We start from the raw sequence: 27,100 nt of genomic DNA, 5'->3' as shown, positions 1-27,100 counted from the left end.
GTTTCCATCCTTAGAGAATGGATTCCCCTGCAGCCACAAAGGCTAGATTCATTCTTAGGTGCCTCTAAGTCCTCTTTCCATGAAACCACATGAACTCACACACCCCTGCCTTGACACTTCGAGACACACATCCATAGAAGTCTGTATCTAGTGGAAGTGCAATTTAATTTCAAAGGTCAGAGACATTGTAGGGGCTTTGTGCTCAAAACTACACATCTAAGGAAGTATCCCCAGGGCAGCACTCAGTGACAAATAGAACTGTGCTTTGGGCTCTGGCACCATCCAAGATAGAAGCATAACTTGGCAGCATTTTCCACATTTGACTGGTTTTGACAGCAATTAAGATGCTCTATGTAGAGCAACTTGGAACTTTGTCACAAGGTTAAAAGGAACTGATTCACAATGAAACACACAGATGACAGCTAATTTGTGTTGGAAACCCATCTTATACTCATGACAATAACATGGCAAAGTCTAGACAAAGGCTATCTGTTCTTCAGAGCACAGAGATGGAAGTTTGAGTTGACACAATTCTTTGGAGTCCACATAACTTCAATCAGGATCCTCAGATGCCATGTACACAATGTAGCAGGATGTGGGATTTCCCACTGCATTTCTGTCTCACTTCGTCTTATCTTCCCTTGCTAATGACGATTCCTCCCTTATGGAATGGCAGATGTCCAGTGTTACATGGCATGTTGAAGCCATAATCTTGTAAGAACTGTGGATAAACAGTTGTTTAAATTACAAAGTCAAAAAACTTTGGGCTTTGACTATTAGAGTCTAAGGAAACAGAGAAATGGATTGTCTTTCCAAGTAAAAGATGGAAGTGAAACTCCCAGGGGCTCCGAGTGTAGAGGTTATGGTGTATAGTAAAGTATTTAATTTTCAGATTCAAATAAGATTATTTGAAATATTTGTATTTTCGAGATAATGTCTGTGTCCTGATTTTGAGAAACTGATGTAAATTCAAGGCAGAAGCCATGAATTTCAAAATCCTGTCACATAGGAATCCTTTCAGCATCAGAGAAGAGGAAATTGCACACAGCAGATGAAATCTCTGCAGAGGGAATTCCAGCAATGGATAAAAGTGAGGTGTCATTACACACTCGTGTTTGAGCCAGGACCTGTGTCCCTTCCTTTTGGAGAGGAGCAGGTTGTAAGCATGAGCTCACAGCACACCTGGAGCTGAATACACACCTGGGGTTGGGAATAAAACAAAGAACAAAAACCAGGGAACATGGTCAAAATTCTAGTAGATCCCTCCAAAAACTGAATTTTTTATACAGATTAATAGTTGAGAGTTGCAAGGAACTTAAGGACAGGTGACAAAGCCTGAGATGGATTATGGAGTTCTTTGCAAGTAAATGTCAGAGAGTTGAACTTTAACTTTCTTCAGTGATACCATCTCTGTGTCCCTGAGGAATCTCCTACACTGTAGGGATTCCAATGTTCACAGGAAAACTGTTTTACAAGCTGTGGAGGCAGATCCATATCTGGAACATTCAGAGTGTCAGTACAGAGCAACGTGGATTATTTATATATATGATTGCATATTAAGACAAAACCTAAATTGTGCTCAAACTGCTTTATCATGTATGTTTGATTCATTTACATTAACTTTTTTTTTTTTAGTTTTGGTTATTGTTATTGTTCTTGTTTCTGTTTTTTTTTTTTTTTTTTCTGTACCTGGAAGATTTCCTATGTCCCAGCCTGCTGGTGGTCAGGACAAATCTCTTTCACCTGCCAGTCCTGTAGCCACTGAGACCCAAGTAAACACACAGAGACTTATATTATTTACAAACTGCTCAGCCATTAGCTCAGACTTATTACTGACTAGCTCTTTCACTTAAATTAACCCATAGTTTAATTTAATGTTTATTTATGTTTATCCACATGGCTTGGTATCTTTTCTCAGCTCTGCCTTCACATCTTGCTTTCTCTGTGTCTGGCTGGCAACTCCTGACTCAGCCTTCCTCTTTCCAGAATTCTCCTTGTCTGTTTATCCTGCCTATACTTCCTGCCTAGCTACTGGCCCATCAGCATTTTATTTATCAACTAATCAGAGCAACACATTCACAGCATACAGAGTGATATCCACAGCATTTTTCCTTTTTATTTATAGAGAAAGTCTCTAAATTATCCAGTCCAGGTTTGGATTGGGTCTGTTTGCAAGAAACCTCTAAGCACTTAGAAGCATGTTTAGGCACACCAAGGTGTGGCAACATTCCCACTGGGCTACTCCTGGCCTGGCTCCAGAGAGCAGCTCCTAGCCCTAATTCATCTTCTGTTTAGCAGACACCTTTTGTTTCTCTTGTTGCCCTGTGTGAATCTTGTCTCAGAGTCTCCCAAAGATACAAAGGCCTATGCAAAACTGTGGTAGTATTGTGTTCCCCAAAATATTGTGCACCCTAATAAACTTATCTGGGGTCAGAGACAGAACAGTGACAATATTAAACATAAAGAATAGGCAGTGGTAGCACACGCCTTTAATCCTAGCATTCCAGAGGCAGAAATCCAAGTGTTCAAGGATATAGACAGGCATGGTGACTCACACCTTTAATCCCAGAAAGCGAGCCTTTAATCCCAGGGAGTGATGGTAGAAAACAGAAAGATATATAAGGCGTGAAGACCAGAAACTAGAAGCGTTTGGCTCATTAAGCATTTGGCCTGGTTAAGCATTCAGGCTTTCGAGCAGCGCAGTTCAACTGAGATTCATTCTGGATGAGGACTCAGAGGCATCCAGTCTGAGGAAACAGAATCAGCTGAGAAACTGGCCAGGTGAGGTAGCTGTGGCTTGTTCTGCTTCTCTGATCTTCCAGCATTTAACCCAATATCTGGCTCCAGGTTTGTTTTAATTAATAAGACCTTCTAACAATTCATGCTACACAAAACTTGGTTCAGGAAACGGGGAAAATTGTGGTACCTGATGAATTGAGAAGTTTGTACTTGGCACTGTATTTTTGGAAGCTTCTTTCAGGTTGTTTTGAACATATGGAAATCAACTGGCTAAAGTGTAAATATGGAGAAAAATAAAAATGCCCTGGGTGAAGGGAAAGGGCTTCAGTCTTTAGAGGCTGGATCCCCCTGCAGCCAGGATAATAAATCCCCCCCCCCAAGTGCCTGCCTTGAGGGGATTTATATCAGGGTCCAGAACAGATGCTACAACTGGCTAAGGATTCTAATCTGAGGGATATTCAATGAATCTAAGCACACTGAGTTCTTTAGTCTATTCACTTCATTCTTCTAAGTCAGTTCTATCTACAGTTTCTTTTTATGCTCTCTTACTTAGCTCCTCTTGGTCCCTCCTGCTCTCAGTCCCTTTTGCTGTTCTCTCATCATTTTACCTAGTTCTTTCCATCTCCATCCTCATTTCTGATCTTCTCAAAATTCCCTCTAGTGCTCTCAGAGAACCAGTATATATATTGTTGTGCCCAGATCGTGACCCCCAGAGAGACCACCAAAGACGAGCATGCCGGAATGCAAAAGCAAGGTTTAATTCTGGATATCCAAAAGCAATACAAGCCTAGGCAGGGACTTCATCCAATACATCCAACGCAGTGGAGGCTGGAGGAAGCGTCCACCTGTCTGCAAGCTCAGTTTTTAAAGGGAAAAGTCACAAGGTTACATCATTTAGGGGTGCTAGTACAGGTACAATTCTGATTGGCTCGCTTCTAGGGACTTCTAGAAATTACTTCTAAGGGAGTGGTTGCCCGCCACCATTTCTCATTGGCTGCCCTCAGGTGGGGGCATTTCTGTGATCAGTTACCCTGGAAACCAGGAGAGGACATTCCATAGTCTGGCTGGCATTACCTCGTGACTATCTTGTGACTCTGTACTTTTACACTTCCTGGTTTCTGGAATCTGAACTGACTGGTTTCAGGAACTAATGGCCTATTCCTAAAAGGAGAAATCTTAGGCCTTAGTTTTTGGGTGAAAGCATTTCTAAGATGGCTCATTTTGGTCTCAATATATATATATGCAATAATTCTTTATATATTTCATATATATGTATATATGCAGTAATTCTTTGGCAAAGCAATGCAAGGCTTGAAGTTTTCAGGGTTACAGAGAGAGGTGATAAGGATCCACACATAAATCAATAATTGTCAGCTTCCAATTACAACCCAAAAGGGGAGTGACTAAAGGGGAGTTCTCTGGTAGGGTCACCTAAAGCCTAAGACCAATTAGGGAATTTATGTGCCCAAACTATAGTCTAGAAATGGCTAGATAGAATGTTAGGGGTTAATAATTTACAAGAAAGTAAACTGTCTTTGGTGCCGCTTTTCCCGCTCATCCCAGCTGCAGCTGCTTTCTGATAGGGAGGGGGACATATGTTAGGTGGCTAAGCAACCTATGTCAGAGCATGTAGTATTTGGTTAGGAAGAGCACTTTTGCTCAGAGTAATTGCTAAGGAGAAAATCGAGGAATAGCACCTGGCTGAGGAGGAATGCCTCTGGAATGCTAGGATTAAAGGCGTGTGCTACCACTGCCTAACCTTTAATTTGCACAAGAAGGAAGCTTGGCACCTATCACCTGCCTAGCTTTGTAGGCAATTTCCTTGGGTCAGTGGGAAGTAACTGCCTTAATTAGTAACTAGCAAATGGCTAAAACCTCATTCCAGGAATGTGAGCAGTAAATCTCTTAAATTAGGGTGTTGTGTAAATAACCCAGGGTGAAGGTAAGGGATTGAGGATTTAATTGTTAGTGATTCTTTTCTCTATCTGTGAGTGAGATGAACTAATGTTTACCTGTGTGCAGTTTTGTCCTTGGAAAAAGGTATCTTTGCTGAAATACTTCTGTCTGGAGAATGGCCCTGGCCAGATATATGTTAATGAAAAATAAACACAGCTGGGGGCAGTTATCTAATTACCCCAAATGTATAGGGAAAGTTGTGCCCAAGATCAAGATGTGTGGCGATATTGTGTTCTCCAAAACATTGGGCATCCTAATAAACTTATCTGGGGTCAGAAAACAGAACAGCCACTAGATATAGAGGCCAGAAAATGGTGGTACACAAGCCTTTAATTCTATCACTTGGGAGGCAGAGATCCATGCAGGTCTCTGTGAGTTTAAAGCCACACTGGAAACAGCCAGGCATGGTGACACATGCCTTTAATCCCAGGAAGTGAGCCTTTAATTCCAGGAAGTGATGGCAGAAAGCAGAAAGGTATATAAGGCGTGAGGACCAGGGACTAGAGCTGGTTAAGCTTTTAGGTTTTTGAGCAGCAGTTCAGCTGAGATCCATTCTGGATGAGGACTCAGAGGCTTCCAGTCTGAGGAAACAGAATCAGCTGAGGAATTGGCGAGGTGAGGTGGCTGTGGTTTGTACTGCTTGTCTGTTCTTCCAGCATTCACCCCAATACCTGGCTTCAGGTTTGATTTTTATTAATAAGACCTCAAAGATTCCTGCTACAGAGATGCAATGGTGAGATTACACATACACGTAACTGAAAGGACCGAGCAGGCGCCATAACAGGCTGCTCAGTCTTCTCTCAGAGATCAGGCCTCAATTTCAGTTTCCTGAGACTGAGCAAGCAGTCTCTGGGAGGGCCGTGAACAAAGGACATAGTCCTTGCAGTAGCTCCCTTTCTGCACATACTCTGACTGCTAAAAGTTCAGCCAGATGTTTACTGTCTGGGGCCCCTCACCAACTTAGAGATATGTGCATGAGTCAGGACAGAGCCTAGACCACTGAGCCAGCCTCCACAGTCAGTACATGCTTGGCCAGCCAGCCCCCATGGCAGCTCAAGGACAAAGCCTGGGACTTGTGCTGGACTGCCCCCAAAGTGATAATTGTAACCCCCAACCAGTCAATTCAAAGGTTACATACCCTCACCCAATTAAAAGAGAACAGAGATAAAAGTAAACCAATCTGAGTTGCACCCGTGCAAACCCCACCCCTAACTCCCCTGAAGGGCTTGTGGTTTTTACCTTTAAAAAGCTAGACACACAAAGAAAGAGCAACTCCTCCCTGCCTCACTCTATTGGGTGTAGGAATGAGTTCCCTGTCTAGACTTGTATCTACAGAATAAACCTTGCTGTTGCATTCTGGACATCCAAGGTCTTCGGTGGTCTCTTTGGGGGGTCACAATCTGGGCATAACAGTAACATGGAAATGCACGGTAAATGGGGAGAATCATAGCTGTTATTGCACAAGAAGTTTACAAGAAATAGCCAGTTCATTCAAAAGGCAGTAATTCCATAGCGCCTTGTGTGACGGTTTCCTCTAACAGAACCCTTAGTTCCGATAGTTTGACCTTCTGAACTCCAGGTGTCATTGCTGTATACTCTCATGGATTTTTGCTATCAGCGTTTCTCAATACCAGGAAAGGCTACATTCATTCTTCTTATTGTTATTTTTTTTTTGGCTTTTTCAAGACGGGGTTTCTCTGTAGCTTTGGAGCCTATCCTGGACTACGTCTGTAGACCAGGCTGGCCTTGAACTCACAGAGATCCTGCCTCTGCCTCCCAAGTGCTGGGATTACAGGCGTGCACCACCACCGTCCGGCCCAGCTACATTCATTCTTAAGGCACTTCTGAGTCTTCATTCAGTGGACATTTGTGAATCCACACACCAGAGCCTCAAACCAAGGGTGGTTTCAAAATCTGCTTTACAGATACTTTTCATTCCCTTGTTAGTGTATTGTGCAAGTTTTACTTACGTGTCTGAACTGCCAGGCTGCAAATAACGACAGGGAGAGTTCTTTTCCTTTTATTTTATTAACTTTTTTTTCATTTATTTTACATACCAATTACAGTTTACCCTACCCCTCTCCTCCTACCCCCTCCCACACACACTTACATCTACCCCCCTCCTCATCCTCTCCTCCTGTCTCCATTCAGAAAGGGGCAGGCCTCCCATGTGCTTGAACAAAGCATGACACATCAAGATGAGGGAGGACTGAGCTCCTCCTCCTGCATAAATGCTGGGCAAGGTAATCCAGCATGAGGAACAGGTTCAGGGAGACTTCTTAGTAATCATGAATGCTTGGCCTTTAGCTTAGGCTTCTCCCCAGCTAGCTCTTATAACTTAATTTAACCTGCCTTCATTAATCTCCATTTTGCCCCATGGCTTTTCTTTAAATGTCTCCACCATTCTGTGTGCCTGTCTTGGTCCTCCAGGAGCTGGTGTCTCCCTGCAGCTGGATTCATCTCTTCTGCTCCATCCCATGAATCCTGCCTGTCCTCTCCTGCCTAGCTATTGGCCACTCGGCTCTATTAAACCAATCAGAAGGTGCCTTGGCAAAGACAGATCTTCACAGGGTACAAAAAGATTATCCCACACAGAATTGCTTTATCATTTTAAGGTAAAACTGAGTCAACATGATTTTTTTAATGCTGTAGTAAGATTAAAATCAGAATACACGGACCAGAAATGACCTGTCAGCCTAATATTTCTGTTAAAAGTCTTGACTCACATACACACATCTAGTATTGTGGATAGGGAGGTGAACACCAAACTGATTCCCCAGGGCTGTTTGAAACCAAAACAGTAGGCACATTATTGTTAAGAAACCACATTTTTATACACTCTTATTAAGTCTCCATACATTACAAGAATAAGTTTCTGTTTTGTAAGCCTAATGACCCTACAAAACATGTTTCAACCTATTCTGAAGTTGTGACTCCGTGATGTATGCCCACTGTTTCCATTACAAAAAACAAACAAAACAAACAAACAAACAAACAAAAACCTGTGAAATGATTGCACTTTCACATGACAAAAGTGTTTGTCCAGATACCTTGATGAATCCCCTCCCATGTGATGTATTGTTGAAGTTCAGCTATTTTTATTTCATCTTTCCTAACTGCCAATTATCTCGATAGCTGTTTTCTATTAACCCTAACCCTGCCCCATTAAGGGACCCCAGAAGGCAATGAGGGACTGCTCTTTGAAATACCGACTTTGGGAGAGAAAGCCAACGGACCAGTTCCCGGTGCACCTGTAAAATGAATCTTGCTTTAATCAGACATTGGTGCAATTGGCTTTTCTCAGGCCTAACCGCTGTCCGCCAGACTCAATTTCTTCCTCCCAAGTCTTCTTCAGGCAACCTAATTAATCCAGGAAGAGTAAACATGATCTCACTAGGAGTCCAGGAATTCCTTTGCTCAGACTTCTGGGAAATGTAGTCCATGCGACTGTGACATCACAGGGAGCCCTCCAGGAAATCCCCTTCTAGTGTTTAGTCCACACACGTGAGTCTTCCCCAAAGTTGGGCGAGTGACCTGCCCTACTCTGCATTCCTTTTGCGTCTCTGACATGGAGGTTGGTCCAGGGTGCAGCGCAGCCTGAGGCACTGTGCGGGGTGTGGGGGTCCGACTTGGAGTGAGCGGACCTGGGCTGGGTGGGAGGGCGGAAGAAGCTGCCTTGGAGCTGTTGTGCTGAACTGGCTGGGACACGTGAGGTTGCAGGTCAGGTCTGGGGAGAGGGCGATAGGGACTGTGCCTTGAGTGATGGTTTCCTTGGGACGCCGCGCGCAGCCAGTCCACCTTGGGCTTCCGGCACAGGAGAGCTGCCTGGTAGCGCGGAGTAGATGATAGTGCAAAGTCCAGGATTGCAGACTAATGACGGTCAGCTGCCTGCCTGCTCCTGAGGTGGAGCTGGGAGCTCAGTGAGCAGCTTTGGTGGGGAAGCATGCTTCTCTAGCTGAGCCGTTCTCACGTGGACGCTCTCAGATTTCTCAGAATCTGTAGAGCAAACGGGGTCTGTTCCTTACTGTACTCTGTAGCCGGCCTAGTGTAACGGTCTTGAGGTCTTGATTGTGTTCATCTTCTCTGCCAGTTAAAGAATTAAGAGAGGAAAAACCTAAGCCCCAACAGTTCACCTGTGGGAAATTCTGGAACACAGCAGACAGATCTACCAGAATCAGCTGCTATAGAAAAGCTTTGACTAGGGTGAGAGAACACACATTCTGCAGTCATATGGAGGGAAAGACCCAGTGCAAAGCAGATTGGGGACTAGAGAAGCTGAACCCAGGTTCACCTTGAGGGCTGGGTTTTCTTAAATCTTTGAAAGGTCCTCCGTCTTTAATTTAGGCCCCAGTAATTGTAAGAAAGTGCTTATGTCTGCTTGTCCCAAAATGGTTTTGTCAGCATGTCTTCATCTGGCCTTGAAATTATTGACTTTGTCTAATAGTAGGTCCCTAGAAACAGGTGGAAAACTCTCATGGCTTTGGGTTCCAGTGCCAGGCTTTTGTGCCAGGTCAGCAGGGTGAGGAAGAACTCACAGACTGTGTGTATTCATGTGATTTAAAGTAAAGCGACCTGTGATAGAAAAGAAATTCCAGTCTACTGTATTGCACATCCTTGTCATCTCTGCATTTGTGAGGGGGAGACAGGACCCTCTGGTCCTCCCCTGCTTCACAGCAAATTTCAAGTATGTCTTGGATACCCAAGTCTGTGACAGAACACACTTGAATGTATTTTATGGACTGATTAATACCTTCTATTGTTCATTTCATGTTTCTTCCTTGTGCTTAACTTTTGTGGCCCATTAATGTGTAATTTTAACTTTTTCATTATCATGCTTTTGTTATAGGTATTACATTTTTGTGATTACATACATGTTTTCATTTACTCTGTGAGGAAGAATTCCTCTTTGCCTGGCTTGAATATACAGTGAATATCCATTCTTTTTGGATATTAATCTGTGTTTATCACTGTCATGACCTGATGCTGATTTCTTCTGGTTTCACTGGTTTCTTCCAGTTTGCTCCTTTCATGTCCAATCTGAGACTCCATTATTTCTTCATTTCCATTCTGCAGTTCTTGACTGATGTGGCTGCTGTGGTTACATTCCTGGGTCTTTTTTTCTGCAGCTGCAGCTGGGATGCCTTCCCCTGTCCTTACTCCAGAGGTTCCACTGTGTGCAGATGCTTCTTACAGTGAGCCAGAACAAAATCACTTCCTCCCTGTCCTTCACATGGACACTGCCATGTCCAACCAGTAAAGCAAAGTGCTCATGTTGGTTCCTGCTCTTCACAGGTCCAGTCCAGGTCCCCTTGTTGAGCAGTCCTGTCTCTTTCCTCCCAGGCTTCTTTCATTGTATTCTAATGTCAGTGTGAGGGAGGGAGTTCCTTGTGTTTACAGTTCATGCATGAACCCTGCTGTGTTAGACATGTCATATCTGGAAAACTCTGGAGGGGAGGTGTGCTGGGTGAGGACATTCAGTTTCTCTTGATCCATCTATATGATTATATAGAGTCCATGGAGAGATATTGCATAAGATTTAAACAGGGGTCAAACACATCCAAGGAATAAACTTGAGCAGCCCAGATTTTCATTACACTGTCAGCTCTGGTTATATTTGTGCCTGTCCTAGTGTCCCCCAGAGTCACTATCAAATGCAGCAACATATTTTGAGTTGAAAGGTGTGTGTGGTTCAATGACCAACTCTTTCAAAATCTGCATCCCATTGTTCTCTTCTTAGCAGCATCTGTATGAATTTAAGTCAGATCTATGAGAGTGCATGTCCTAAATCTTTTTTGGATATATTCCACATACTGTTGCTTTAAGAAGACTCAGAAACAACATATGGACTGTAAAATCCAAAAATACATCTAGACATCTAATGTACAGAGCAAAGCATGTGATACTTATTTTGAAACTAAAATGATAATTACATATTGCAGATACTTTTTTTTTTATTGGTCTTTTCGGGACAGGGTTTCTGTGTGTAGCGTTGAAGCCTGTCCTGGAACTCTCTCTGTAGACCAGGGTGACCTAGAACTCACAGAGATTCTACTGCCTCTACTTCCCAAGTGCTGGGATTAAAGCCCCGAGCCACCACTGCCCAGCCAAAGCCAATACTATATTTTGTCTCCTCTATTTTTTCATAGTTTAACCAACTTTCTGCATCATAAAATTGCATAACTTGGTGATTTGAAGCAAACATTAGTGATTGTTTCGTGGGACAGTTGAAGTCCTGGGACAAAGATCCCGGCATTGCTTCTTCGTGATGTGCGTGCTACGTATTGAGAGCAGCACTTGATGTAAGCAGTGGATCGGCGATTTTCAGTGGAGGGTCACTATGTTTTAGATTCTGACTGGAATTCCAGTCTTCTCTTTGCATATCATTTTGACTTCCCACCAATATCCTGCTAGTCTTCAGTTTTGTGTGACTCTCTGAAAAGATATTTCTAAGGGACACCGTCAGAAGATCAGGAGTTCTTATTACATCTACCCTGTCCATTTTGTTGTCCTAGGCTCGCTTCTAGAACCAGCCACCATTCAAGTGGAGTTCTATATCTACCTCCTAATTATGGGAAGAATGTGTAACAATTTCTAATTAGTGGCAATTATGCAGACATAATTTGCATTTTTTTCTCCATTTAAAGTGAACTTTGCCAGTATCAAAGGCCCTTGAAAAGTTTACTGTTAATTTTATTGGGTAAAATCTTTACTAAATGATATCCAGTTCACAGGCTCACTGCCCTCCACCCACAGCTTCTCACCGGAGACTGGCCCAGGACAGCAGACACTTCCCCATGTAGAATGGTGCTATGCTGTGCTGGACGATGTGGGGAGTGATCCTTACCGCTGACTCTGCTTTGGGGGCTCCTCAAGTTCTCTCAGGGGTTCAAGATTCCATCTTCATCTTCTCTGGGCTCTGGCCCTCCTCCACTGTGGTCATTTTTCCCTCTTCTTGGTGACCCCCTAGTTCTGCCGTCTCCCCTTTCCTAATGCTGGGACCTTTAGTGCAGCTCCTCATACTGTGGTGACCCCAACCTAAACTTATTTCCCCTGCTGCTTCATAACTGCAAGTTTGCAAAGGTTATTTACTGTAATGTAAATACTTTTGGCAATGATGGTTTGCCAAAGAGGTCATGACCCACATGTTGAGAACCAGTGCCCTAGTTAAAACAGAGTGGGATCTGATTTTCTCTTGCTTACTTCTAACGGTGGTAACATTCTATACTAGCTACGAAGAAGATTCCAAAATGATTCAACTTCTTTTCCCTTGGGAAGTTAGTGGGTATTTTATTCACCAAATTGCTCAATTCTGCCATTTCTCGAATATCTGCAGGCCTCCTCATTGCTGCTCAAGTCTGCACTTTATTTAAAGACATTTCTCTATGTAGTCGTTCTTCATGGAGGATATGTTTCATTTGTCCCAAATTCTTGTACCATGCCCTACAGACACAAGAGTGAGGGGATTGGAGCTGGATGTGACCTGAAGGTCTCCTGTCTAAGGACGAGTTTGCTCAGTGCTGGAAGATGCTTTGAAAGCTCCAAGGGAGAGAAGCAACAAATAGTCCTGCTTAGCTGTTGCGACCATGAACCACAACAATGACCCATATGGCATATCTCTAAAAGTGTCAAAGTGCCTCTCACATCCTGGCCTTAGCGGCAGCTGTCAAAGGGACTTAAAGGGAACAGGAGACCTACAGAATGCTTGGAGCTGCCTCTGATGACTTGTTAGGTCTTAAATCATGGAGGAGAACATACTAATGCCACTAAACCCTCATAATCCCTAACTGCACTCCAAGTACTTCTCCTTTGACCTACACTGAGTGTAGTTGTCACTGCTCATCAAAGGCGCTTCTTTCTGCAGCACAGAGAACATTCCAGAAAACTAAAACTTACAAAGTACACAGGACTATTGTCTGAGGTGCTGTGACCCAAAAGATACCCTGCACCACAATTCCTGCACATGAGGCTTAGGGAATATCTCTGCACAGGGGGCATATTGATTATGAGTGCCAGGGGTCCAGGAAGTCTGCTATGAGGTTGTGCCTTCTAGAAAGTGAAGGGAAGCTGCATTCATGATACCCCAACAACATGGCTGCCTGAACAAGGACTGATCAATGACAGTGGCACAAGATCTCCTGCAGGGGGCAGTCTGCTGGGTAAGCATCTAAGTGTAGGCACCTGAGAACTGCAAAGAGAGGGAGAATTAGTCTTCCCAGGATGAGAGCGCTCACTGTTCATCCAGTAACAAGTGGTCAGTCCTCAAAACATACAGACAGGCAACACTGAACAGACTCAGCCATTCATATTTATATAGTTATCTATATCTTTACATATATGTATATTTATGTGCTATTTGTGTGTAACAATAATAATTACAGAAGTATACACTATGTGTTTGAGATGGACTGTAGGGGGACATAAGAGGAGTTGCAATGATGAGATAGAGGGGAAATGACATACTTATATTTTAACTTAATTTTTTCGAGAAAAATTATACTCTTGCCACTTGTGACAATATTGGTGAAACTGTAAGTTATTTTAGGCAGTAAAGGTAAACAACACATGATCTCCTCAGAATGTTAAATGTAATGAATTGAGACTTATGTAAAAAAGAGATATGTTAAAAATAAAGAATCATAGGTAACAGAAGTTGGAGATATATCGGTATTTTCCCTTGACCAGTGATATCAGGAAGCCAACATTTGGGACTTCCTTGTTGTGGAAAATAAGTTTAACTATGTAAAATGTTTTGCATTTGTTTATGGAATATTTGTTTGACTATGTAAAGATGTATTGCATTTGTTTACCTTGCCTGCCTAAAGCACCTGATTCATCTAATAAAAAGCTAAATGTCCCATAACTAGCCAGGAGGTACAGGTGGAAATTCAGTGCAAAAAAAGCAAGAGGAGGAATCTGGGAGACAGAAACAGAGGGAGATGCCAAGGGCCAGACAGACAGACATGAAGGAAGCAGGAAAGCAGGACATAAACAATGAAAGAAAAGTAAAAGCAACAAGGCAAAACTGATGAATAGAAACAGATTAAGTTAAGTTATAAAAGCTAGTGGGACAAGCATAAACTAAAGGCTAAGCTTTCATAATTAATAAGAAGTCTCCATGTCATTATTTGGGAGCTGGTTTGTATCCCAAAGAAAAACGTCAGGTACACTTTCTGAGCAATGAATGCTCTGGGACAGTGTGAAAGGAGGGAGAAGCCCCCAGTACTGTTGTCCGGAATGCTGGGTGTCTGTAAGCATTATGTAGGGTGCATTTCAGATGCCTGGAAGATAGTGTTTGAAGAGGTGACTATATCATAACTGATAAAGAGGATCCAAAGGTTAACCATGAAGTTATTAAAAAATACCTCAATATTACATAAAATACTAATATTTTGTGTATTGATAAAAAGGAGAAATAATGTGTGACTATTCCCATAGGTCATTCTTGGACTTTACTCAATAAAATATGAAAAACATAACTTCTAAAGTTAGAAACATTTGATATACAAAAATAGCTTCAGCAATTATATTGCTCAGCTTCATCACAGTGATGCACAGATTTCATATGTGCAAAACATTCTCTAAGAATATCACAAACAGCCGGGCGGTGGTGGTGCACGCCTTTAATCCCAGCACTCGGGAGGCAGAGGCAGGCGGATCTCTGTGAGTTCGAGGCCAGCCTGGGCTACCAAGTGAGTTCCAGGAAAGGCTCAAAGCTACACAGAGAAACCCTGTCTCGAAAAACCAAAAAAAAAAAAAAAAAAAAAAAAAAAGAATATCACAAACATATCAGTTAATACCTGTCAGAGAAAAGACAGTAAGGGAAAATGGCAAAAAGATCCAGTGATGTGTATTCTATGTTAAATCTCAACAGTTGTTAGTCCTGTACTTGCCTGTTTTCTCACATGATCAGATACTTAAATGACATTCAGTCTGTGAGTTCTGCCCCTGCCTGCTCCTTCTCATGTCCCTTGTCACCATCATTTGCATCATCAGTGAATCTGTAGAAATCCTGAAACCCAGATGACAGCCCGAGCTGCTGCATCAGACTCTGTATTTTCATTTCACTTTACATTCATGACTGTGCTTATTAACTGTTGAGAAATTTCTTCTCCCCCACCATGACTTCCTCCTGTGAGAAATGTGTGTATGTGTGGTGTATAGTAGCATAAGGCACTAAATTCATGTTTTTGGATGCATTTATTTTTACATTTCATCTGTCTTAAATGGATTATGTCCAGCTGGGCTTATAGGATCTCTTACATTGTCTTTCCTTGAAGATGGGTCCAGTTTGAGATCATGTGACCATTTCAGAGAGTATGAAGAATATTACTCACCTATGTAAGAAACATTTCCAGCTCTCTTTCCTCCTGTGAAAAATTTAGATTTCTGTCCACAGGCACATAATGCCTGTGTTAGGGTTTTTATTGCTGTGATCAAGACCATGATGAAAGACATCTTGGAGAAGAAAGGGTTTATTTTAGCTACAACTGCAGTTTACAGTCTATCACTGAGGGAAGTCAAGGCAGGATCCTGAGGCAAGAATTAGAGCAGAGACCACAGAAGAACATTCTTTACTGACTTGCCCAGCCTGCTTTCCTACACCACATAGAACTGCCTGCCCAGGACAAGTACTACCCATAACGGGCTGTGCTATGTCATTTCAATCAGTAATTAGTAAAATACCACCTAGGATTAGCTACAGGAAGTCTCAGGTAGGCATTGTCTCTATTATGTTTCTCTGTTCTCAAATGACCCTAGCTAGTGTCAAGTTGACAGGAGAACTCTCCAGCCCAATGCATCTTGGTATTTATATTAATAGTTTTAATTAAACTAAAGTGTGGTATCATTCATTGATCTTTATTTCAGGAAATGCTGTCTTTTTGGGATGTGGCCATTGATTTCTCTCCAGAAGAAAGGGAATGCCTGGAGCCTGATCAGTGGAATTTGTACAGGGATGTGATGTTGGAGAATTACAGCAACCTTGTTTTTCTTGGTGAGTATCTTATCTATAGCAAATTCTTATTTCACCATCAACATGTAGCTTCCTCACTTTGTACGGTATCTCATGGGAGCATTTCAAAAGCCATTTTTATATCCTTCGTTTTCAGAAAAATTAATGAGATTGCTGTATTAAAAATCATTTTGGGGCTGGTGAGATTGCTCAGTTGTTAAGTGTACTGAATGCTTCTCTAGAGGACCTGGATTCATTTCCCAGCACCCATATGCAGCTCACAACTGTCTGTGATCCCAAGACCTGTCGCCCTCATGCTGTGTGATATTTTTTTGTGTTCTGACAAATACAGCTTGCTTTAGTCAGAGGGCAGAGCTAGCCACTGTCTGACCATAGAGGTTTGGAGGACTGTAGAGAGGGACAGGAAGTGGTAAGGCGGGGCTGAGACAGGATCTCGGCCCTTTCGGATGGAGGAATGGAAGAGACAGCAAGTCAGTGGTGGCTGCTCCCCTGCTTCTCTGATCTTCCAGGTTCTTTCCCCAATATCTGCCTGCTGATTTTTTTTATTGATAAAGTTAATTAGATTAAAGCTTCATCCTTACACAGACATACATGCAGGCAAAACGCCAATGCGTATGAAAAATAAAAATAGTCAATAATTAGTCATTTCCCTATTGTTCTCTTTTTGTGTTTAACCTTTCTATGTTGGAATTATGTTTCCTTCCCTCTAGTGGGATTGTTAGAAATTCAGTGACGTGACACACGGAGTACTCTTATTAGTTAAAGTGTTTCACACTTCAGTTTTAATGTTCTTTTCCCTTTTAAATGAACCTCAGAATATGGAAGTTGTAAATTCCTTTATGTAGTGTAGTGATCCTGTCAGAAAACATTTAAGGCACTGATTGTCTGCAATCATGTATTACATCATCTCTTTCCCTATAAGCATGTACTAGAAGGGACAGGTTAATTCCAAGTAAAAGAACACATAAACAGCTCGGTGGTGGTGGTGCATGCCTTTAATCCCAGCACTAGGGAGGCAGAGGCAGGTGGATCTATGTGAGTTCGAGGCCAACCTAAGCTACAGAGTGAGTTCCAGGAAAGGCACAAAGCTACACAGAGAAACCCTGTCTCAGAAAAACAAAACAAAACACATAAACAATCTTCTCCCCTTTTCCTACAAACAGGTCTTATTGTGTCAAAGCCACACCTAGTGACATTTTTGGAGCAAAGACAAGAGCCTTCATATGTGCAGAGACAAGCAGCAGCCAACGTGCATCCAGGTGTGTAGGAATGAAGGGTTTGGGGGCAGAGTTGAGGTCCAAATATTCAACAGAAAGGCAGGCTTTCCCATCACCCTGGAACATGACACTGTGGGAGTCATTCTTTGGGTCTGTCCTTCATGTCTTTGTTGTCAAATACATCTCTTAGTTGTTTATGTTGTTTGAATCTCTTAAGCTTTGTATTTCCCCAACAGAGAGCTGTGCTTCTATTTACAGTGACTTCCAAGGTTTTTTTGTTTGTCTTATTTTGTTTTGTTTTTGTTGTTGTTGAGTCTCCATTATAGTGTAAAACTCAGGGAAAGAGAACTCAGTGCTGGTCAGACTGAGAGTCATTTATTTGCAGAGGTTGAGAATAGACTCATACCAGAAAGATCTCTACACCAAAGTGAGCATGATTGGGTTTATTAAGCCAAACCCACAATTCCATTGCTGAGAAGCAGGCAGAGACAGAAACCTCAACACTTTCAGTTCTACTGATTAGAACAATTTGAAGGAGGGAAGCAGTTGGATAAAACTCATGCAAAGTAGTCACTTTGGATAGTTCTTTCCAAAATGATCTTAGGGATGATTCAAAACATGAACATGTTGTGTAATGGGGTTGTGTTGGGCCATTAGGTACCCTGATTTAACAGAGGCTGTTTGGTTTTCTCAACACTTTTACCAACAGTTGATTCAGCAGGGCCTGACCATTAGTCGGGAAGAGGAAGACAGGATGAGCTACAGGGCCTTGCATTGTTGGCTCAGGGATGCCTAGCAAACCAGTTTTGGTACAGTGATTGTGTGCCTCTCCTCCGAGGCAGTTAGTAGTGTTAGGCTTTTCATTGTGTTCTGAGGCTGCTTGCTTTTTTGAGTTTTTTTTTTTTTTTTTTTTAAGTTAACACATTTGTCATATATTAGGTCTAACTGTTATTTGGATATATTCCAAGTCACAGCTTGTTTGAAAAATTATAATCTTTTATGTATAAACCTGATATTCCCAGATACATGAGAACTAGTAAAATGTTTTGTTTCAGATCCAGTCAGGGTAGCCACTGTGGCCAGCCCGATAGGAAGCATTATAATTAACATTAGCATGAGTCCAATGGTAGGAAGTGATCTGGTGGTCCCTTCTCAGTGTCTCCTGCTGATTCTCAAACTTCTTTAAAGTGTACATTTTTATTGGCTTCTAGATTTGTAATGGCAGTAAGGCTAAGGAGTGTAGGTGGTGTTTTTCATTGGGACCATGATCAGCTCTATCCCACCAGCAATTCCCAAATAACCACTTGAAGAATTAATATTAATTATAAATGCTCAGCTGATAGTTCAGGCCTATTACTGACTAGCTGTTTTATTTTAAATTAACTCATACGTCTTATTAATTCTCTGCCATATGGCTGTACCATTTCTTCATATCACATGTTTATCTCCTTCTCCTCTGTATCCTGATGACTCCTCTGGCTCTGCCCTTTCCCTTCCCAACATTCTCTCTGCCCCTAAAATTCTGCAAACAATACATCTTCACAGTGTGCAGAAGAATTATTCCACAGCTTTTCTCCTTTTTGTCTAATTAAAAAGGAATGATTTAATTTTAACATAGTAAAACTATAACAAAAACAGTTGTCAAGTAAGCATTACAGTTACAATAACCAGTTCATTTGTATTTGGCAAATTTAGAGAAAGTATTTTATTAGCTATCTTATCTGTGTGAGTCAAAAAACTTTTATATCTAATTTATCTTTTATCATAACTAAGGAAAACTTCAAGTCTATTTAGTCTTTAATTCAATCAAAGACCCCAGAAGGGTGAAATTTTACCTAACAACGGGGACTTCTGGCTGCCTGGACAGTCACCCAAAGTTCTTCTGTAACACTGAGACATTCACCAGAAGGGTGAAATTTTACCTAACAACGGGGACTTCTGGCTGCCTGGACAGTCACCCAAAGTTCTTCTGTAACACTGAGACATTCATCTTTGGCATATAAGCCTAGAATATTTGGACAGACATTTTTGAGAAGCAGGGAATTTTGAAGAACTGTTCTACCTTGTCTTGGCAAAGTTTGGTAGTCATTCTGTTTTGTATCCTATTGGTCCAGTTTGGACAGTATACTGTCAGCAATTGAGGTAATAGCAGTTTCCTTGTCAATGGCTAGCTTTTGCCATAAAGAAAATAAACTCCATACAGATTTTTTTCAATGCCCATCATCTTCTTTGAAGTAAATTGGTGCTGCCAGGACCACACATACCTCATTGTTATTAAAAAAAACAAAAACAAAAAAACAAAAAAAAAAACTATGTTATGAAAACATCTTTAATGCCACATTCTATAGATCTATTAAGTGTTTGAACATGACCTGTGTATCTAAAATATATCTCTCTTTGAGCTTGAAAACATACCTAACCTACTACAAATTTGATTGTAATAGGTGACTAACTAATAACCTTGCATTTCTTTATTATCCTAAATAGTTTATAATAATAACTTTCGAGGACTAGTAATCTGCATTACATTGTTAAATTAGTTGCATAAGTACAATACCTTGAACAAGATTAGAAATGTATGTACAGTATGTTCTAACAAATATAACCTCAAATTTGTATCAATATACAAAAATATGAACCAATGTCAGGTATTTAAAACTAGTAGTTGTTCTTTTTGTTTAAAAGTAGACTCAATAATCTACTTTTTTATCCTATCATATCTATACCCCCTTTTTTCTTTTCAGAGTAGATTGAGTAACCTACCCTTTTATCCTATCATATCTATATTCCCATTTTTCTTTACAAAACAAGATCTCTGAATTGAATCTCCTTTGTTCAACTTTTTTCTTGATCATTACCGATAACAACTTGTAACCAACCACTCTAAATGGTGACAAATATACATAACCCATTGAATGACCTAAAACTACCAACCCTACCTCTTGGGAATATGGGTATTATGTTCTTAAATATACTTCCTGCTATCTGAGAGTAATGGAATCTTTATGGTATGCTGAAAAAAGTTGGGATAATTATCAAGTTCTGATACCCAATATCTCTTCGTAGCTGTTGTTCCTTTCTCCTTAGCATGTAGAAAATTCAAAGTTAATAAAGCATTATGCAATCTATTTCTGGGGGTCTTTATTACCCCTTTATATTTATTTAGCATATCCTTTAGAGTTCAATTTCATCTTTCTGAAATACTTGCCCTGTTGGTTTGTGTGGTGTTTCTGAATTATGCTTTATATTGTAATAAGCAAAAACGTGTTTCATTTTACTAGAGACATATGCTAGAGCATTGTCAGTCTTAATTTGTACAGGTAGACCCATGATGGCCATAACTTCTAACAAATCTGTGATTACAGAATCAGCCTTTTTGAAACTCAAAGCAGTTGCCCATTGAAATCCTGAATAGGTATCAATGATGTGGTATACATATTTTAATTTACTAAATTCCAGGAAATGAAACTTCCATCTGACAGATTTCATTATTTTGAGTACCCTTTGGGTTCCTTCCAGCAGGCAGTGGAGTTTGGTTGTATTAAGAACAAGTAGGACATTTTCTTATAATTTCCTTGGCTTGTTGTCAAGTGATAAAAAAATCTCCTTTCAAACCCTTGCTATTGACATAATGTTTTGTTTTTATTTTTATCAAATTCTGAGGCCTCCAGCACATTTCCTATCAATAGTTGCTCCATTTCATCTTTACCTTTTGCTAGAGGGCCTGGCAGACCCATATGGGATTTGATGTGTGTTATATATAAGGGATGATTTCTATTCCTGATTATTTCTTGTAATTGTATAAGTAACAAAGTTAATTCGGAATCATCAGGAATAAATTCAGCAGTTTAAATGTGTAAAAAAAAACTCTTTTTGCATACAGAGAGGCTATAACTATGTTAAGGGGTTCTGTAAAATCCATTAATATGATGAGAATAGCATATCATTCTGACTTTTGAACAGAATCATAAGAGATTTGGGATACTTAACTTAAATTTTATGATTTATAACATGCCTTTCCTGATTTGTTTGGATCAGTATAAAATGTAGTGCCTCCAGAAATTGATGTTCCCCATACAATGTGAGGAAGAATTGAGTTAGTTCATTTTATAAATTTAATTCTCTTGCTTTTGGTATATTTGATGTTAATCTTCCCTCAAAAATTACTGCAAGCTCTTTGCCAGTCTTCATGTTCTGCCTCTAAAGAGAAAATTTCATTATTTGTAAAAGGTGATTTCCACTGGGTCTAATCCTGCTTATTATGAAATCTTAATTTTCCTATTTTAGTTCTGTTTATGTGGCAAAATATCCATTCAAAGATATTATCTTCCCTCTGCATTAAAATTCATGTAGGAGAATGTGTAGAGGGTAAAATAAACAGAATGCAATCAAGCTCTGGATCCAAATGATCCACATGTGCATCCTATAATTTTTTTTCACCAAAGCCAATTCTCTCTCATCTTTAGCTGATAATTCTCTTGGACTATTTAAATTCTTGTCACCCTCTAAGGTTTTGAACAAATTACCTATTTTATATCCTACATTTTTTGTTCTCTCTGCTGTAGCTCTTCCATCAACCCACTGGTGTGATGTTTTACAATAGACATTTGGTTATTTAATTGCTCTGGAAGGGGCTTCTTCTATGATGGCAGGAAAGGACTGAACTGAAATTGCCATGAGGGCCTCTGGAAATCACCTCTCCTATCCAAGTATCATCATGGTCTTGAGAATCAATATTAATTGTATCTCAGATCCATTCCTCCATGGGTGCTGATCTTGCCTTTAATGGCCTAATTAGCATTTTGTATTGTACATTAGCATTTTCAAAAGCCAGACATTCAGTTATTATCTATCTAGCTTCTGAATTTGGTATCATTCTATTTATTGCTGAATATAGCCTTTGTAAAAAAAAATCCATGAAGGTTTATTTAGGGGTCCGTATAACTTTAGTAAATGACTCAATTTTCTTTCCTACTTCTTCAATTCTGTCCCAAGCATTCAAGGGTGCCATGTGGCATAGAATTAGCATGTGGTCATCATATAAAGATTGTCTTTGTATAGCATAATCACCAGAGAAGTTGATCTTGGGAAATTGCCATATCTCTAGCCCTGCATCATTGTTCTATAGTCTTATTCTTCTCTTTTCACCAGACCAGCCTCTAGGACAACTGTAACCAAATCTTTCCAGTCTTGAGGGATAATTCTATTACAAGTTGACCATGAGTTTAACATCTGCTTTACAAATGGAAAATGCATGCCATATAAGACTATAGATTCTTTTTCTTTTTTTTTTTTTGGGGGGGGGGCGTTTTCAAGACAGGGTTTCTCTGTGTAGTTTTTGCACCTTTCCTGGAACTCACTTTGTAGACCAGTCTGGCATCGAACTCACAGAGATCCACCTGCCTCTGCCTCCCTAGTACTGGGATTAAAGGCACGTGCCACCACCACCGCCCGGCAGACTATAGCTTCTTTAAATCTCCTCAAATCTATCATTTCCACAGTATCCCAGTTAGCTTATACAGCCTTGAGCATTTGGCAGTTCCTGTAAGGTTACTGGATAGATTAAGGTGAGCTGTTTGAAAACCTTCAGCTGTTTCTTTGTAACCATATAATTCAATGCTGAGATAGGTGCTCCTTTAAATTCTTCTGTCTGGGTCTGAATTTCTCTATGATTTGTTTTAACAAGTTTTCTAAAACTTTTATCTTGGCACTCAAATTAACTAATGTTTTTAATGATAAAACAAAAATGACCAAACAAATAATGTTCATAATTGATGTTATGTAAATCCCAACAGCATTAATTATCCTCTCATTTAATTGTTCCATTTTCAGACCACGTAATGTGTTATAAAATAGAGACCAAATTCCCTCTGTAGATGTAACCAACTGTCCTATTAAATAAGAAACACAGAACCGATGCAAAGAAGAAAGCCAAGAGGTCAGAGCTAAGAGCTAAAATCTTACCCTTCCTCCTGCGGTGGTCCTACCTCTCCGAACCAGAACTACTTCCTGTGTGTTTGTCTTTTTATAGTGTTTCTGTTCTGCCTTCTCATTGGTTGTAAACCCAACCACATGACTGCCTCATCATGGCCTGTCTGTATAGACCTCCAGGTTTTCTATGATTGGTATTGAGATTAAAGGCATGTGTATCCAAGACTAGCTGTATCCCTGAACACACAGAGACTTACCTAGCTCTGCCTACCAAGTGCTGGGATTACAAGCGTATGCCACCACTGCCCTGCTTTCCTGTGGCTTGCTAATAGCTCTGACCCCCGGGGAACTTTATTTATTAACATACAAATAACATTTTTTTTTTTTTTTTTTTTTTTTTTTTTGGTTTTTCGAGACAGGGTTTCTCTGCGTAGCTTTGCGCCTTTCCTGGAGCTCACTTGGTAGCCCAGGCTGGCCTCGAACTCACAGAGATCCGCCTGGCTCTGCCTCCCGAGTGCTGGGATTAAAGGCGTGCGCCACCACCGCCCGGCACAAATAACATTTTAATACAAATAAAATATCACCATATCCCTCCATTGTAAAAAATGTTAAAAAATTCTCTTTTAACTAATTTCTCCCTTTAAGAAATCTTGACTCACCAAATTTGCCAACAGTGATGACCCAGAGGTGAGGCTTACTCATCTGCATAGAACTATAAAAGCCCAAGCAGGTTTCAAGACAGTTATTTAGCATGGTATCAGCCCGAGATGCGGATCCAGAGAGAGCCCACAACCCATCAGGAGAAAAGAAGTGAAAGACCTTCCGACTGGATTCAGCTGGTTAGGGACTCTGGCCCACATGGAGTGGAGACTGGCTGTGTGCACCTAGGCTTGAGCAGGGGCCTGTAGGGCCACAGGCAAGTGGGTTTTTTCATGAATTACTATCACAAATGTTGGGGCACCAGATGTTACTTAACATTCATATTAACCAAGATTTTTAGTGATAAAACAATAATGATCAGATAATATTTAAAATTGACATTATGTAAATGTCATCTACCTTAATTATCCTCTCATTTAATTGTTCCTTTTTCAAACTGTCTGGTATATTGTCATGCAGAGACCTAACTCCCTCTATTCTAATAGTGTGTCCCATTTTTTAATGTGTGATAAGATTCTCTTTTAACTAATTTCCCTGGAGATGTGTGTGTGTGTGTGTGTGTGTGTGTGTGTGTGTGTGTATGTATATATATATATATATATGTATGTATGTATATGTATATATACATATATATACGTATATATATGGAAATGCTGAAAGATCAGAGAGATGAAGGAGCTAGCTCAGCCACTTCTTACCTCCCCACTCCTTTGCTGGAAAGGAACCAAGCATCCGTTTCTGCCTGCCTTATCACTTCCTCTCTCCACCCAGCCTTATCACTTCCTCTCTCCACCCAGCCTTATCACTTCCTCTCTCCACCCAGCCTTATCACTTACTCTCTCCACCCAGCCTTATCACTTCCTGTTTCCTCCTCACAAGTGCTGGGATTAAAGGTGTGTGGCACCAGGGCCTGGCCTCTATGGTTAACTAGTGGCTGGCTTTGTCCTCTGATCTCCAGGCAAGCTTTATTGGTTAGAGCACAAACAAAGTATCACCACAAGGGCAGCTTCTTTGTCCTAATGGCTAGCTTTTGCCATAAAGAAAGCACACTCCATATGGAGATTCTTTAATGCCCATCATCTTCCTTGAAGTAAATGGGTGCTGCCGAGGCAGACATATTTTTCTGGCAAGAAAACCTTATGTATTAAAAAATTTTAAATGCCATATTCTGTAGGTATTTGAAGTGTTTGATAGATCTGCTGACTCTTCTGACTGTCCCTGTGGCAGAGTCGCTGTCATATATTATCTACCACTTTGCTGAGGATGCCTTACACACTCAGACATTGACATCTCAGCTCTGGGAATAGCTTTGTTGAAAGGGGGAAATTAAAAAACAGGAGACGGCATGGCCATTTAAACTAGCATGTAGTTCGTATACCAGTTGGGTGGCATATATAGGTATAAGGATCCTTTCGGTATCCTCCACTATCAGAGGTAGGTGGATCTCTAAGTTTGAGGCCAGCCTGGTCTAGATAGTGAGTTCCAGGACAGCAATGTTTGTACAGAGAAACCTTGTCTTGAAAAAGCAAAAACAAACAAAAAAGGAGACAAGTAAATTTGTCATCTATTCACTGACGAATATGCTGTCTCCGATAAAATTTGTGTAATGCACAGGTGATCCTGAAGATTCTTATCATGACTCAAAATGTTTCAGATATATATTTTCTTCTCATCCAAATAAAACATAACATATTGTACTGAATATATGAGCTATAAATTCAATATTTTTGTGTATCACCTACTTCTTGTGCAGCATATCTTTTGTACCTTCCAAAATAAAACTCTACATGAAGGATAATTATTTTGTATTTAGATGATACAAATTCACACAGTCAAATTATCTTTCTCCTTTTCTGGCTTAGTTTCTTTAGAATTTTATGGGTGTCTGGCCATAGAACATCTCTATTGGTTTATTTCTGTTAGTGAAATGCACTGACATCTTAGCTATTTAACTTTGAATAATTTGCCATATATCTGGGTCCTATTTGGTTGTGCCTTTATTCTAGTAGATGTATAGACTATTTCTACCTACAAGATTTTATCATTAATGCTTACTGCCTATAGGTTTTGAAGTGTACTGTAATTTCTCACTGATGTTTCAATATGTATGAGTAAATGTTTCCTTTTAAAAAAGGAAACATTAAGTATAAAGAATATTTCCTAGCCTTTGTTTATGTCTCAACTTTTACTCTATAGGAACAACACCTAATGATTATAATATTTACAACAAAGCCATTGATTGTAACCCACTGCATATTCAACACCAGAGAATTCATACAAGGGAAAAACTCTACAAGTGTGAAGAATGTGGAAAGGGCCTAAGTTCTCATAAAACACTTTCCATACACAAGAGACTTCATACTGGAGAAAAACCCTATATGTGTATAGAATGTCATAAGGCTTTTAATACTCGAGCATCACTTTTTATACACCAGAAAAATCATACTGATGAAAAAACCTACAAATGTGAAGAATGTGGCAGATTATTTTACTATCCTTCAATGCTGAAGCAACATCAAAGAATTCATTTTGGAAAGAAACCCTACAAGTGTGAAGAATGTGGCAAAGCTTTTTATGAGCTATCATTCCTTCAGGTGCATCAGCGAATTCATTCTGGAGAGAAACCCTACAAGTGTGAAGAATGTGGCAAAGCTTTTTATGAACCATCATTCCTTCAGGTACATCAACAAATTCACACTGCAGAGAAATCCTACAAGTGTGAAGAGTGTGGCAAAGGATTTTCTTACTTTGCACACCTTAAGCAGCATCAGACAGTCCACACTGGAGAGAAACCATACAAGTGTGAGGAGTGTGGTAAGTGCTTTTCCTTATCTTCATCCCTTAGACGACATCAAACAATTCACTGGGAAGACAATCCCTACAAGTGTGAAGTGTGTGGCAGATGTTTTTATTCATCTTTATCCCTTAGAGGACATAAAAAAATCCATTCTGAAGACAATCCTTATATGTGTGTACAATGTGGCAAACGGTTTTCCTGTTCTAGGCATCTTCAGGAACATCGAACAGTTCATACTGGAGAGAAACCATACAAGTGTGAAGAGTGTGGTAAATGTTTTTCCTTATCATCATCCCTTAGACGACATCAAATAATTCACTGGGAAAACAACCCCTACAAGTGTGAAGAGTGTGGCAGATGTTTTTACTCATCTTATTCCCTTAGAGGACATCAAATTATCCATTCTGAAGTCAATCCTTATATATGTGTACAATGTGGCAAACGATATTCCTCTTCTAGGGATCTTCAGGAACATCAAACACTTCATACTGGAGAGAAACTGTACAAGTGTGAAGAATGTGGCAAAGACTTTCGGTATCACTCAGGCTTTATGAAACACAAGAGAGTTCATATAGGAGAGAAATCCTAAAACTGTCTTAAGTTTACTTCTTCAACCCTTAAAACACATCAAACTGTTCATTGTGACTACAAACTCCATGAGTGTGTGAAGTGTGGTAAAATCTTTGCTAACTATTCAGATCTTACCCACCTCTAATGAATCCATAGTGGTGAATATTAAGTTAATTATTTTGGAATGTTAACATGAACATCCAACTTCCAAGAGCACAAATGCTAAGAATGTCACCAGAGAAAATTATAAGCATCTCT

At 40.3% G+C, this 27,100-nt stretch overlaps 1 protein-coding gene across 1 annotated transcript; it reads left to right on the top strand.

Moving 5' to 3' along the window:
• The first annotated feature begins 8,148 nt into the window (after positions 1-8,148).
• On the top strand, positions 8,149-26,681 carry LOC114685546 (zinc finger protein 58-like). Its single transcript, XM_037209367.1, is given in 5 exon segments — positions 8,149-8,269; positions 15,562-15,688; positions 16,831-16,926; positions 25,672-26,138; positions 26,140-26,681. Coding segments are annotated over 5 exon segments (1,143 nt in total). The 5' UTR covers positions 8,149-8,263; the 3' UTR covers positions 26,587-26,681.
• The last annotated feature ends 419 nt before the right edge of the window (positions 26,682-27,100 follow it).

This window comes from Peromyscus leucopus, chromosome 11 (assembly GCF_004664715.2).
Source record: "Peromyscus leucopus breed LL Stock chromosome 11, UCI_PerLeu_2.1, whole genome shotgun sequence".
In the NCBI taxonomy this organism is placed as follows: Eukaryota; Metazoa; Chordata; class Mammalia; order Rodentia; family Cricetidae; genus Peromyscus; species Peromyscus leucopus.
This window is presented reverse-complemented; position numbering and strand designations above follow the sequence as displayed.